At 54.5% G+C, this 15,660-nt stretch overlaps 1 protein-coding gene across 1 annotated transcript; it reads right to left on the reverse strand.

The window, feature by feature from the left end:
• Positions 1–1,164: 1,164 nt before the first annotated feature.
• Positions 1,165–5,985, reverse strand: LOC144277883 (G-protein coupled receptor 54-like). The gene is made up of 5 exons (XM_077838907.1): positions 5,676–5,985; positions 3,472–3,596; positions 3,107–3,242; positions 1,765–2,003; positions 1,165–1,518 (listed from the first exon to the last, which is right to left on the reverse strand). Exons 1-5 carry the CDS (start codon positions 5,983–5,985, stop codon positions 1,165–1,167), a joined length of 1,164 nt encoding a protein of 387 aa, XP_077695033.1.
• Positions 5,986–15,660: the final 9,675 nt, after the last annotated feature.

Genomic DNA, 15,660 nt, shown 5'->3' on the forward strand with positions numbered 1-15,660 from the left:
TGACTCTGGCAACAAGATGACTGCTAGCTCCGTGCCTGATGTGCGCAGGACATATGGCTGTGCCAGCCCCGGCCCTGGTTTTGTAGCTCAAGCTATCTACAGCAGCTCTTGCTTTTAGTTGGGATGTTGCCAAGATGGTGGCCATCACACCTGCTGCCCAGGGAGCTCCCACATGAATAGGTTCTGCAGCGGGCTCAAGAACACACTACTTAGGTGCCCTAAATCTGACCCACCCCCACCCCACAGCCCCCAGGGCTCCCTGATGGCCACTGGGGAGGGGGTGGATATTGTCTGTTTCAGTCCCAACCCTCCCCACACAGAACCCCCACCTGGCAGGCTGAGCTGCTTTGGATTGGCCAACAAGCCTACACTGAAGGATTCTTGTCATTGGCTAGTTGCTTTGTTTTTAAACCTCATTGGCTGCATGGAGCTGGGGGGAAGGTGTAACAGGGGGACTGATGGGAGCAGCAAAGAGCTGGCCAGATCCAGCCAAGCCCTGCGCTCTAGGTTCTACAGGTGCTGCTCGCCGAGGGCCATACATTGGCTGGGGCAGAGGGGCCTGCGGGGGCTTGTCTCAGCCCAGGTCCATATGGATGAGTTATTAAGCTGTTGTCCCCCTTATTCAGAGGCAAGGCTTTACTCTCAATCCTCCAGTCTGGCATAGGAGACACCTTGACAGATGCCCCCCACCCCAAACATCAGGCTAATATCTCCTTACAAAGCCAAAGAGCTTTATTTCCAGATGCTCTGGGCAGGTCCCTGAGGTGCCAGCGGGAGATGCTCATGGCTACAATGATGTGCCAAGGACAATGGTATGGTGGGAGGAGGAAGGGAAGGGAGGCGTCTGGCTTAGGACCCAGACTTCCCAAAGTGTCCACTCGTTTCTGGTTGCCTCAGTATTTGGACTGTGAAGATGCCTCAGCCAGAGGACAGAGGAACCCCAAATAAGAAGGCACTTTGGGAAGAAACCCTGACCCCTTCCAAGCCAGGGATTCTGAAGAACCAGTCACCACAGCTTCCATTGAATGGTGCCTCTTGTCCTGAGTAATGTCAATGTGGCCCGGCAACCATATTGGATTTACCACCTCAGCGTCCAGCCAGGAGGAGCAGGCCGCGCAGGCTGGCATGACTGGGAGGCCTCAGGGACCCCCGGAAGGGCTGGGACTAGATCTCCTCAGTGACAAACTTCATCTCGGCATTGTGGGAGCCGGAGAGAATGGTGCCGACCCGGCGCCGGAAGAGGAAGGGGAAAGCCTTCTTGAAGGACTTCCTAAAGCTGTCGCCCATGAAGGCGTAGACGATGGGGTTGATGGAGGAGTTGGCGTAGGACATACAGTTGGCCCATGTCTTGATCTTGTAGGTCTCGTAGTTGGCCTGGAAGCTATCATAGAAGCCCTGGAAGAGGAGGTAGAGCTGGATGGGGCCCCAACACACAGTGAAGAGTACCACGATCACCACCACCATCTTGGACACCTTGGCCTTTGTGGCGACAGAGCGCTCGGACAGGTGCTGTACCTGCTGAGAAAGGGGAGCAGGAACATAGAGGCCTGGTTTAGAGCAGGGGGGCTAGGAGCCAGGACTCCCTGGTTCGATCCCTGGCTCTGAGAGGGGAGTGGGGTCTAGTGGTTAGAGCAGGAGAGTTGGGGGTGAGGACTCCGTGTCCTGTTGAGAAAAGTCCTGGGGCTGGGTGATGGGGCTTCCAGATATATTGGGCAAAGGGGTTCCCCAATACAGAGACACCCCAGTTTACTGCCCCTGGCTCACCTGGTAGTTGTGGTCGATGGGCTCCACAATGGGGCGCCCCACACGCTTGAGCATGACGGAGTAGCAGAGGCAGATGGTGAGCAGGGGCAGCAGGTAGATGGCCAGGAAGGTGTAGAGGATGATGCTGCGCTCCTGGCTTTTGCTGGCGAAGGCCTCGATGCAGTAGGTGCGCAGCCCATACCAGTAGCCCACCTCAGTGCGGTGGTGCATGGCTATGGGCAGCGAGAGAAGGAAGGAACCTGGGGACAGGAAGGCAACAGGGTGAAAGGTATGACAGGGCCAGTGCTCTGGGGAGGCCTGGGGTCCAGCCATGGCTCTGAGCATAAGGAGAACTGATTTGGCACATTCATGAATGGCTGAGGCTGATCAGCGGAGAGGGTTAGCATCCGTCTCTGTTCAGCAAAGACCCAGGAGCGTAGAATAGCAGGGGGCTGTGGGTCGGGACTGAGGGGCAAAAGCAGAGCTGAGCTGGGGAGGCAAGGCCTGGAATAGCAGAGGATACAGGGTGGGATTGAGAGGTGCCAGCAGAGCTGTGTGTGTAGGAAGCCTGGGCTGAGGTAGCAGGGGGCTGTGGATTGGTTTGAGGTGAATTAGCAGATTTGTGGGTGCTGGTGGGTTAGAACCAGAACAGAAGGTGGAAGTTTCTATTGACCATCAGATGCCGAGGCACAAATATTAATTCCCTCTGCTTGTGTTCAGAGATCCCAGATAGGGTGACCAGACGTCCCGGTAAAATCGGGACTGTCCTGATATTGAGCAGTTTGTCCCGATATTGATGCCATTTGTCCCGATATTTTGTTTCGGGCGCGTCTTTTTGGTTTTTTCCCCTGAGGCGGCGGTGACAGGCAGGGGGAGCGCCTTTTCAATTGTTACACTCACCCGGCACATCTGGGTCTTCGGTAGCACTTCGGCAGCGAATACTTCAGTCGCTGACATGTCCGGGGCTTCGGCGGCATTTCGGCAGCTGGTACTTCTTTCTTTGTCGGCAGGATTTATTTCCTGCCGCCAAACGTGCCGGGTGACAATTGAACAATTGAAAAGGTGAACAATTGAAAAGGTGCTCACCCTGCGGCGGTCCCGATATTTTGTATTTACCATCTGGTCACCCTAATCAGAGAGGAGACCTTGCGCTGGGTATGGAGCTGTGCTGCTGGGCTCAGGACTGGCCAGGGTCAGGCCAGGAATCCCTGGGGAAACCTTTTACAAGATCTTTGCAGGGTTGGTGTCCTGGATGCATGTTCAGGGACACAGCTCTCCTCCTTCCTTCCCTTCTTTCCACCACCCCTGGGAGGCCCTTTCCCCAACTCTTTGCTCTCCCCTGGCCCTGACACATCCCACTCACTGATCCAGATGGCCACGCTGACGCCCATGGCCACGCGTGGGGTGCGGTAGCGCAGCGACTGCAGCGGGTAGAGGGTGGCGTAGCAGCGGTCCATGCTCATCGCTGTCAGGGTGATGCAGGTGGCCTGCGCTGTCACCTGCAGAGAGCAAGGGCGGCCTGGTGATCCAAGGCAAAGGCAACTGGGGGGCCCTGGGCCCTTTGCCAGTCACCGCCCTTCCTGCAGGGCAGGGCCCTGGGACTGTACAGCATCCCAGGTATCAGCAGCTGTTGCATGTCCCTCCCCAGCACACCCATGCACACACTCACCCACGCATGTTTGCACCCCCAGCATAACCAGCCCCTCCCCCACCCACAGCCAGCCCCACCTGTTGCAAGTAGTTGACGAGTTTGCACATGAAGTCGCCGAAGATCCAGCTGGGCAGGGGGTAGAGCGTGGCGGTGAAGGGGACACAGCACACCAGGAAGATGATGTCTGTGGTCGCCAGGTTTGCTGGAACAGATGTGGAACTGGGATCAGGGGGCGGGGCCATTGCGGGGACTGGCCAGACAAGCGGGGGGCAGCTCTGTGGCTCAGGTGCCAGCCTGGGATCCAGGAGTCCAAGGTTCAATGTCTGGCTCAGCCACAGACATGGGCAAATCGCTTGGCCTCGCTGTGCCACAGTTTCCTCCCTCTGCTATGGAGATAACAGACCTGCCTGTCCACATAGAGATAAACCACCAATAATTGATGGGCACTGGGTGATGGGGGCTGTATGAACCCCGAGCCTGGGCTGAGTCCCCCATCCCTGATGCACTCAGAGCAGCGCCTGGGAATGAAGGGTTGGGTGGGAGTGGGCAGTGATTGGGAATAATGGGCAGGGCGCCTGTCAGCCCCACATTCTCTACTCCCATTTGAAGATGCCAGCCTCCCGCCTACTCCCCTTTATCCCCACTGTCTTCCGCCAGCCAGAGCCTCTACCCCACCATTTATCCCCTAGCTGCAAACACCTCTCTCTCTATTCCCCCAACTTCCCTACCTGCACCCTCCCAATCCCCAGCATGGCTCCCCCCATTCCTCCAAACCCCCATATTCCCACACTCTGCCCCAGATATGCTATAAGAATCTGAGCCACTCACATTGGGGGACTGTGCATCTGGAACCCCTGGAACAGATGTCCCAATGACTTGCTTTCCTCTGATCACACTCAGTGCTCTTGCTCAGGAAACCTGCCTACATTATCTTAATTGTCTGTCACCTTTGCTCTGTTTAATCATGGCTGGATTCCTTGTCCATCCAAACAGTTTGGTGTTGCAAAGAGCTGGGTTTTTAGGGGAGCTGTGTCTCAGGAACCCCTTGCTCACATAATCCCAAATTTGGGTCACTAACTCTATCCCAAACCCCCATGAGGCATAGCAATTTTCAAGACAATTGGAGTCAGTGTGTGGATTTCAGAGGACTTAGAATAGTCCCTCTTTAAACAGAAAGCAAGGCTTGACCCCAACCACAGCAGAGTGGGCGCTCTGTTATAATGGGGGAACGCAGTGCTACAGGGAATTTACAGAGTCAGGGGTGTTGAGGGAGCCCTGGGCTGGGGTAGCAGTGGGCTGTGTCTCAGGATTGAGGGGCATTGGCTGGGGGAGCCAAGTGCCACCCTCTCGCTAATGGGCAGTGCATGTTGTTGAGCTGTGATGATGATCATTGGTGGAGAGGGGTGTTTCAGGCCAGGAGTGGTGTGCAGGGGCTGGCACTGGGGGAGGAGCAGGGGGGAAGGCACCCAGGCACTGGGGGTGGTGGGGGTGGTGCTGGGGCACCCACCAGGAGTGTGGCGAGACACCCAGGAGCAGGGGGGCTGGTGTGGGGCTGGAGCTGAGGCAGGGGAACCCACTGGGGTGGAGGTGCTCGGGAATGGAGTGGGGCGCTGATGCTGGAGCACCCATCAGGGGGAGGGAAGGTGCCTGGGGACAAGAGAGGGCTGGCACTGGGGCACTCAGCTGAGGGAGAGATGGTGTCCGGAGGTGAGGGTGGGCTGGAGCTGGGGCATGCAGCTATGGCAGGGAAGGTGCCAGAGGATGGGGGAGCTGCCATTGGGGCATCCAGCCAGGGGAGGGGAGGGATAGTGTCTGGAAGAGAGGGGGGGAGCAGGTGCTGGGGCACCCATCTGGGGGAGGGATGGTGCCCAGAAGTGAGGGGGGCAAGTGCTGGGGCACCCACCCAAGGGAGAGAAGGTGCCCAGGGGCCAGGGAGGGCTGGCGCACCCAGTCAGGGGAGGAATGGTGCCTGGGGTCCAGGATGGGGGGGATGGTGTTGGAGGAGCCAGCCAGGGGAGGGATAGTGCCCAGGGGCTTGGGAGGGCTGGCACATCCAACCAGGGAGGGACGGTGCCTGGGGGGGGCAGGTGCTGGGGCACCCAGCTGGGGGAGGAATGGTGCCCGGAGGCAGGGGAATAGATGCTGGGGCACCCAGCCGGGGGAGGGATGGTGCCCAGGGGCTAGGGAGGGCTGGCACATCCAACCAGGGAGGGACGGTGCCCAGGGGGAGGGCAGGTTCTGGGGCACCCCGCCAGGGGAGGGATGGTGGGGGGACGCTCACCGATGTAGAAGTTGGTGGCTGTGCGCATCTGCCGGTGCTTGGACACCACGTAGATGACGAGTGAGTTGCCCACCAGCCCCAGCAGCATGATGAGGGCATAGAATAGCGGCACCAGCCAAGCATCCGTCAGGAATGGGGGTGATGTGTCCTCCCCACTGCTGTTAAAGATCCACAGCCCCCTCCTGCTCTGGCCCCCCAGTGAGCTCATGTCTGGGTGGGGGGCAGCAGTGGGTACTGGTGTCCAAGAGCCGTTGTCCAGCCAGCCGCCCGACGGGGAGGGCTCTGCATCCATCCTCGGTGATCCTGCCATGTCTCCAAGCCCAGGGCAGGCGAGCACTGGAGCCAGGACTGGTCCCTGTTTCCAACGTGCCAGTCCTGGCCAGCTTCTTCCCTGTGGGGGAAAACATGTAAACAGAAGGGAAACTGAGGCAAGGGGTGGGGGTTGATCCAGCAGAGATGGGGCACAGAAGCCAGAGCCAGCAACATCACCCCCCCCAAACACACACCCCCAGAAACAGGCCAGCTGCTCCCAGTGCCTTGGCTTTGTCCTGCAACTATCACCCCGAGACACCCCCTGCTGAGTTGGGCGCCCCGCCCTGCTTCTGTCCACACACTGAGCTGCGCTCAGCTCCTGAGTACCCACTCCTAGTCCAGCCGGGCATCCTTGGGCCGTGCGCTGGGCCTGAGTTAGCCCCAGCTACTGGTGGGTCCCCTATGGAAGTGCGGGGGCTGGGAACCTGGACTCCTGGGTTCCCAACTCTAGGGGGAAGCAGTATCGGGGCGGGAGGGGGCTGGGAGCCAGGACTCTGGTTCGATCCCTGGCTCTGGGAAGGAAGCGGGGTCTAGCCGCCCCACAAGCTGCTCCCAGTGCCCTGTTCCCCTTCACCCCCAGCTCTCACCTGCGCTTTCCGGGACGGGGGCGGCTAGCGCCGGGCGGGCGGGAGGGCTCCGCGCAGGGCTGCGCTCTCCCACCCCGGACGCTGCGAGAGCGGGTCTGCAGCCAGGCTGAGAGCGGCTCCCTGAGCCCCGCGCAACTTAATGGGGAGAGAGAGTGTGTGTGTGTGGGGGGGGGGGGGGGCAGCGCCAAGCTCTGATTGGCTGCGGGGTGATGGGAGCCAACGCTGAGGGGGCTCGTCCCGGCAGGGGGCTCCAGAGGGGCCCCGGGGCGGGGCGGGGGGGGACGGACGGACCAGAGCCCTCGCCTGGAATCCACGGGGACGGGCTCGCACCCCGTGCCCAGTCTCCATGGAGCGGTTTGCCAGCGGCTCCCTTCACGGACTGACCGGAGAAGTAGGAGCTTAGGGGGAAAGTAGGGGACGGAGTGGAGCCGGGACTAGTGGTTAGAGCGGGGGAGAGGGGCTGGGAGTCAGGACTCCTGGGTTCTAGTCCCAGTTCCGCTGCTGCCTGTGTTGTGAGCGACCTTGGGTAAGTCATGTCTTAGTTGGTCCCTTGGGACCATGCTCCTTGCCTGCTTGCTGGGGTCTGGGAGTGAAAATATTTGTAACCAAAGGCAAAGCTGCCCCCTTTGTCTGGGCACGTGGACTCATTTGGCAGAAAACATGCCCCCTTCCCCCCCCCCGTTGCCATGTGTGTTGCTGGGCATCGGGGAGGTTCTGACACCCCCCCCCCCAGTGCCTTGGCACTGCAGAGGGCAGATATCCGCGGGTCTGAGGGACAAACGGCCACTTTGTCGGATTTCACCAAAAAGCCCCATTCAGAGGGAAGCAAACAGCAGAAATGTGGGGGTGACATTTCCAGGAAAATGGGTCATAAATTCTCCCCAGTTCGGGGGCTCCCTGAGCTGTAATAATCAGCTGGGCCTTCACTGACAGCTCACGAAAGCTCATGCTAAAATAAATTGGTTAGTCTCTAAGGTGCCACAAGTACTCCTTTTCTTTTTGCGAATACAGACTAACACGGCTGTTACTCTGAAACCCATCAGATATCAGTAACTCAGTACATTTAAATGTAGTAGAGTAAAGGGGCCCCCTGCTGAGCCCCCACCCTGCTCCCTGCAGCACAGCGCCCCCTAGCACAACACTGGGGTATTGGGGTCAGCACCTCCTACCGAGCGCCTCTCCCTGCAGCACAGCGCCCCCTAGGACATGGGGGTCAATACTGGCTCCTAGGGAAAAGCACCCCCTGGGGAGTTGCCTACCCTGCTCCCTGCAATACAGCACCCCCTAGTGCCTTGAGAGCAGAACCTAATCAGCTGCTCTGCTGAAACCAAAATAGCTCACTCCGGTTGTGTTCCCATCACCAGCCACTTTATAACCGCATCCCAAAATGGACTCTGCTTGGCCTGGCATCATTAGTCCTTTATCCACCTTCGCTGTGTCCAGGAGTGCAAGTACTGTGGTACCCTCCAGTATACAATACTGGCAAGAAATTTTGAGCAGGCATGGGGTACTGAAAAGATTTGGAGCTGCCCCCCCCCCCAAAGGAGCAGAACATGGCTAGAGATGGCATTCATTCTTTATATGGTTTTAACGGCACAATACTTTGTTTAAGTTTGTTAGCATATGTACTGTGCTGTTATATTGGTCATGAGTCCTCGCGGGGGTGTGTGTGTGGGGGGGGAGAGGATGGAAGGTGTTTAAACAGTGTTTTTTATTCTGTTTCTCCCCCTTGGTCTGAATTATCCATGACATTCATACTGCATCACATCAAGTCCAAATCATTAGAAGAATGCCTCTGTTTGCACTGACCAGAGAATGCTTGGATTCTGATGCCAGCCCATTTCTGAAGCCTTACAGGTATCAGGTGTTGTCCCCAGTGTACATAGAATTCTTCTTTGCATCCAAACTAGTCTAACATGCGTTTTGTTAACTGGAACTGGAGCAGCAAAACAAAGAAAACAAATGTCTCCTTTTCCAGCTTTGTGGGTGAGAGAACTACAAGTGAAGATTATAATGCCAGGCACTGACGGCCTTAAACCAGCTGCCTCAGGAATCTGCCAAGAACTTTGCTGAAAATATGATCCTCATCTTAGCAACGGAGCTAAGACATCACACATCTGCCCACCTTTATTCAAATGATGCTCCTTCTGATATGACAGCTCAGGCATTGTCAGTTTCATCCAGAACAATTTACAAACTTGAAACCTAATCGTGTAAACCCTTAATCATTTGATCAATCCCATTGAAGACAATGGGACTATTTGCATGCGTATGGACCACTTTTGTGGTAAAAGTTTCAGGAGTCGGTTCTGTTCCTATAAAGGAAGTTGAATCCCACATTGAAATGCAATGTTTGGGTACAATACCATAAAGCGGTTTAGGATACAGTTCTACTTAAAATTTGTCTTTTAATAAGTCATACATATGCTGAAATGGCTCCGCACACAACTCCCATATTCCATATAAACAAAGTGAATACTACATACGTGGGGGGAAAGTGAGTAGTTAAGCAAGGTGATGTTTGTATATACAAAAGGGGTGTCGGAGAGAATGGGGAGAGCATGGAGGCCCTGGGCTGGGGTGGGGCAGAGAGGAGTCACATGGAGGGTCACGTGGGGAGGTCAACCCCCCCCGCCTTGTGTCCCTCCCATGAGTGCAGTACCAGCAAGAAATTATTTCTACTTGCATCACTGGCTGTGTCCTACCCATGGCGCTATTTGTTTAGATGAAAACAACGTGTTCCTTTATTTTATTAGGGACAGAAATCACCCTCCCATCAGTAACTGGCAGGTTCTCCCTGCTTTCCATTTCTGCACTTCATTTTTCTGTCAGGCACCATCGCTTTGTCACAAAGAAGGGTGCGAAGTCTGTGACAGTCATTAGCAGATTCACAGATTTGAGGTGCTTGGATTGGGCCTGCAGATTTCACCTGCCTTTTATCGATAGCCAATTTGCAGCATGTGTCAAGAAGCTCCACTCTTAAAGAGCCCTTATTGATTCTGTCTCCTGCCTCGTTAATTAATGGGCACTGTGTGCTCTGTAGGGCTTTTGTCCTGGCTTCTGCTTATAAAAAGCCTTTCTTATGCCTCTTAGCCATTTTAGCTCAGATACCACAGTGACAGGTACTAATACAAGAGAGCTAGAGAGACACCTAGATAGAAGGGTGCATAGGGTGTGTGTGTGTGAGAGAGAGATGGATGCACATGGGGATAGATGGACAGATGGATGGTGACAGACAGAGAGCACTCTCCTCTGACAACTTATTTCCACCCATAAAATTAATCACACAAATCACAACTAAAGCAAATCCAATTTTAATTTCCAGCTCAGCATTATTTCATCCTGGGCCAAGTTGGGAACATGCATAGACACTGTAAATCATCAGAACACGGTCTCCCACAGTATTCTTGTCAGCAAGTTAAAGAAGTATGGGCTGGATGGATGCACTACAAGGTGGGTAGAAAGTTGGCTAGATTATCGGGCTCAACGGGTAGTGATCAATGGCTCCATGTCTAGTTGGCAGCCAGTATCTAGCGGAGTGCCCCAAAGGCCAGTCCTGGGGCCGGTGTGTTCAATATCTTCATTAATGATCTGGAGGATGGCATGGATTGCACCCTCAGCAAGTTTGTGGATGACACTAAACTGGGAGGAGTGGTAGATACGCTGGAGGATAGGGATAGGATACAGAGGGCCCTAGACAAATTGGAGGATTGGGCCAATAGAAATCTGATGAGGTTCAACAAGGACAAGTGCAGAGTCCTGCACTTAGGACGGAAGAATCCAATGCACCACTACAGACTAGGGACCGAAAGGCTCGGCAGCAGTTCTGCAGAGAAGGACCTAGGGGTGACAGTGGACGAGAAGCTGGATATGAGTCAACAGTGTGCCCTTGTTGCCAAGAAGGCCAATGGCATTTTGGGGTGTATAAGTAGGGGCATTGCCAGCAGATCGAGGGACGTGATCGTTCCCCTCTATTCGACATTGGTGAGGCCTCATCTGGAGTACTGTGTCCAGTTTTGGGCCCCACACTACAAGAAGGATGTGGAGAAATTGGAGAGAGTCCAGCGAAGGGCAACAAAAATGATTAGGGGTCTGGAACACATGACTTATGAGGAGAGGCTGAGGGAACTGGGATTGTTTAGTCTACGGAAGAGAAGAATGAGGAGGGATTTGATAGTTGCTTTTAACTACCTGAAAGGTGGTTCCAAAGAGGATGGATCTAGACTATTCTCAGTAATAGCAGATGACAGGACAAGAAGTAATAGTCTCAAGTTGCAGTGGGGGAGATTTAGGTTGGATATTAGGAAAAACTGTTTCACTAGGAGGGTGGTGAAACACTGGAATGTGTTACCTAGGGAGGTGGTCGAATCCCCTTCCTTAGAAGTTTTTAAGGTCAAGCTTGACAAAGCCCTGGCTGGGATGATTTAGTTGGGGATTGGTCCTGCTCCGGGCAGGGGGTTGGACTAGATGACCTCCAGAGGTCTCTTCCAACTCTGATATTCTATGATTCTATGAGAAGCGGTACACTGGGTGAGCAGGAATCTTGTCTCCTCGCCAGCCCCAATCCCAGCCTTTGTGTTTGAGCACGCTGCCCCTTCTCTAGCACATCGAGGTTAAAAATCTTGTCTTCAAGGCCTTTCATATGCTATCCGCAACCCACCCTACCTGTCATCTCTCATTCACTGTCAAGGGTCAGCGCCCGCCTCCAATCAGCCCATGATCTCAGCCTCCTTCACCTGCCGGCTAGGTTGTTGTGCTTTCTCCCCTGCTGCCCTCACCCCTGGCAGGCACTCCTGGAAACAGCTCTAAAACTCATAGCTTAGCCTCCTTCCACCCCTCCCTCAGACTCTCCTTTGCCACAGTGCCGAGGAAAAACTAGACACCAGGTAGGTGGCTGGCGCGCTGAGGTAGTGGCCCATCCTGCTGACCAACAGTGTCTCATTGTTTCCGTGTACCCCCCCCTCCTGTTGGTCTGTCTGTCTCCATCTGTTGTCTCTTGTCTTCGACTGGAAGCTCTTAGGGGAAAGGACCGTCTTTTGGTTCTGTTTGTTCAGCACCTGGCACAATGGAGGTCTGGCCCCTGACTGGTGTGCTTGGGCACTACCCTAATATACCTAATAGATAACGTACAGCATCTACCACAATGGGGGTCTGTCCCCTGACTGGTGCTCCTGGGCACTACCGTAATACATCTAACAGATAATGTATGGTGCCTAGCACAATGGGGTCCCTGTCCATGCTTGGGATCATTGGTGCTACCGTAATACACCTAATAAATAATGTACAGCACCTAGCATAATGGGATCTTGATCCATGACTGGGGCTCCTAGGTGTTACCATAATATTCCTAATAAACCATAATTATGAGCACATTTATACGCATATAACTGCGTCCACATGGGGGGGTGTTGTACCATTTTAGTAGTTAAAGCAGCACACCTTCTGTGCGGTGAAACTGTCCCAGATGCAACATGCCAGCAGAGCCATAGAGTGAACAAGCTGAAATGGGAGAGAAAACAGCTTGTCTTCCTCCTCCGTCCCAGTCACCACAGAGGCCAGGTGTAGTAGGCAGCTCAGCATTCTCAGACACAAAGGGGATTGTTCCCTTGTGCTGGGATTGGCAAACCAGCCAGAGAGTGGGAATTTCCATGGGAATCAGGTACCAATTTTGACTTGGCTACACGCAGAAGTTCCACAGGTTTGATTTAAATTGGTTTCAAACTGGTGTGAGCACCGTTCTGGTGGAAGACTGGCTTATTTCAATTTAGGGTCCATAGATATTAAGGCCAAAAGGGAGAATGTTGAACCAGTCTGACCTGCAAAATTCTCCTTGTCCCGGGATCCCTACATGCAGCTTCTCAGTCTGCCTGAGCCGCAGTGGATCTTTGAGAAAGATTTCTAATCAGTGCTGTCTCCTATGGAGCCCCCCACACCCTCCCCTGCAACACAGCGCCTCCTAGCACCACAAAGTGTCATTGCAGTCTGCGCTGACTGTGAGAGGAGAGCGCCCCCTACTGAGCTCCTCACCCCACTCCCTGCAGCACAGCACCCGCAAGAGCCATGTTGGGACACTGGGGTCAGCATTGACTGGGAGGGACGAGTGCCCTCTACTAAGGGCACCAGAATGGGGGGAGGGGGAGCAGGAGGCCATGTGGGGAAGGGGTGGCATGGGAGCGGGGCCTTGGGGGGAAGGGGCAGCACAGGGGGGCAGGGCCACAGTTTGAGCAATGGTGGCCCCCCCACGTTTAGGGAGTTTCCGTCACCCCACCCTCTATTGAGTCCCTGCCTCAGTCCCTGCAGCAGCCTGGGTTTTCCCAGTCCAAGTACTAACCCAGTCCGTCCTTGCAGAAACAACACGTCACCCACACAAGACAGATTGTCGCTGGCTTCCAGCTTGTCTGACGCCTCTTTTCAGGAGAGTGCCAGGTACAAGGGCACTCAAAGGAATGGGGATAGCTGGCTGGAGCTGCCTGAGCAGCAGCAGGCAGGGCCACAGCTGTCAGTTGCACCACACCAAAGAGAGAACATTGCACTGATTAGACCCACCTTCCTCCCCATCTGCCTGTGCTATGCTCCAAGGGCAATCACATGGAGTGATTTCCTTTGCAGCTGGTGCCAGGGACATCCCTGCTTCTGGATGGACAGGGAGTTCTCAGCAAAGGGCTTCAGAGGGACACAGGACCTGACTTTCCTTCCACATGGAGAGCAATCGGAGCAACACCATCAAAGTCAGCACAGTAGGCTCATTGTGTCTGGGGATTGTTTCCCAAGAAGCTTGTAAAACTAAACTGGCTTTGGATTAAGAGATCTATTTGCAACCACATTCCAGCCATGTACACACAGACTAACTTTCAGTTGGCTCCTCCAAACTCTTCTCTCCTACACCCTGGGCTCCTCCGTCCAAGTCACATGCAGGTTGTGACAGGGATTGCCGTCTATATAGAAGGCTCCTCGCCCCCACCCATGCCCCCTTGCAGAGCAGGCTGGCTGTAAAGACAGGAGTCTGAAGATTGTAAGGGTGTTGTCTTTTTGCTCGGTGTTCATCCAGCACCTAGCACATTAAAAATACCTACCTCTTCTATAATGCTTCTCACCCCTAGCTCTCCAAGCATGTAGGCCTACTGCAGTACAGCTAATAAATAAATAACACTCACAGCTGCCAGCTTGTCTCAGACACTAGCTAGTGTCTTGGCTAGGGCTTCGCCTTTTGGAGGAGGGTTTTCATATCACACGCTCCTCACACAGTAATTCAGTCCTTTCCCTTTCACTGCTGCATGTCACTGATGCAGCGACATCCAGCTTGGCTGGCACAGGGCAGCGGCCAAAGTGTGGGAGCTTCATAAAGGGGAAACCAAGTGTTAAAAGCTTGTGGATTGGAACAGATGTCATCCCTCAGCTTTACAAAACACAGGACTCAGCTGCATGTCACTATGGGGCACTCTTGTCTCCATACAGTTAGTGCCGGGCAAACACTCCTGCAGGCCCTGGCCGACATCCACTGCTCATTGTGCTAGGCACTGCATCTAGTAAGGGCATGGGAACATGAGAAAGTTGACCCAGTGTGGCGCTGGGGCTACCTCCTACCTGCATTGGGCAGCTGCAGTTTCCAGCCTCAGCTCTGCAGGCGAGTCTCTCCCGACCCATGCAGGGACGGGGGAGAGGGGAAAGCAGTGAGCGACAGGGGAGGGGGAAAGAGAAGCGAACGGGGGAGGCCTCAGGGGGAAGGGGCAGGTCAGGAGTGGGGCCTCTGGGGAAGAAGCAGGGCAGGGATAAGGCCTGGAGGGAAGGGGTGGATCCTCAGGGGGAAGAGGTCAGGAAGGGGTGTCCGTTTTAAAAATATTATAAAGTTGGCAACCCTAGGGCCCCTTTGTGCTGGGTGCTGCACAGGCCCTAACTGAGATCAGGGCCCCGTTGTGCCAGGCGCTGTACAGATACATTCTGAAGGACAGTCCCTGCCCTGTAGAGCTCCCAGTCCAACTAGGCAAAGGGCAGGCTGGGGAACAGAGGCCTGGAGAGGGAAGTGTTGGATAAGGCCGTTGTGCACTGTGGCGCAGTGATCCTCCACCACTGGAGGATGGTGTGGATTGCACTCTCAGCAAATTTGCGGACGATACTAAACTGGGAGGAGTGGTAGATACGCTGGAGGGGAGGGATAGGATACAGAAGGACCTAGACAAATTGGAGGATTGGGCCAAAAGAAATCTGATGAGGTTCAATAAGGATAAGTGCAGGGTCCTGCACTTAGGACGGAAGAATCCAATGCACCGCTACAGACTAGGGACCGAATGGCTAGGCAGCAGTTCTGCGGAAAAGGACCTAGGGGTGACAGTGGATGAGAAGCTGGATATGAGTCAGCAGTGTGCCCTTGTTGCCAAGAAGGCCAATGGCATTTTGGGATGTATAAGTAGGGGCATAGCGAGCAGATCGAGGGACATGATCGTCCCCCTCTATTCGACATTGGTGAGGCCTCATCTGGAGTACTGTGTCCAGTTTTGGGCCCCACGCTACAAGAAGGATGTGGATAAATTGGAGAGAGTCCAGCGAAGGGCAACAAAAATGATTAGGGGTCTAGAACACATGACTTATGAGGAGAGGCTGAGGGAGCTGGGATTGTTTAGCCTGCAGAAGAGAAGAATGAGGGGGGATTTGATAGCTGCTTTCAACTACCTGAAAGGGGGTTCCAAAGAGGATGGCTCTAGACTGTTCTCAATGGTAGCAGATGACAGAACGAGGAGTAATGGTCTCAAGTTGCAGTGGCGGAGGTTTAGATTGGATATTAGGAAAAACTTTTTCACTAAGAGGGTGGTGAAACACTGGAATGCGTTACCTAGGGAGGTGGTGGAATCTCCTTCCTTGGAAGTTTTTAAGGTCAGGCTTGACAAAGCCCTGGCTGGGATGATTTAACTGGGAATTGGTCCTGCTTCGAGCAGGGGGTTGGACTAGATGACCTTCAGGGGTCCCTTCCAACCCTGATATTCTATGATTCTATGATTCTATGATAAGGCACCATCTCTGTGGAGGGCAGTGGCAATGGAAGGGTTAAATCCAGGGCGGACTGAGGTGCCAGGGCCTGGCTCTCAGCATGG

Source organism: Eretmochelys imbricata, chromosome 20 (assembly GCF_965152235.1).
Source record: "Eretmochelys imbricata isolate rEreImb1 chromosome 20, rEreImb1.hap1, whole genome shotgun sequence".
In the NCBI taxonomy this organism is placed as follows: domain Eukaryota; kingdom Metazoa; phylum Chordata; order Testudines; family Cheloniidae; genus Eretmochelys; species Eretmochelys imbricata.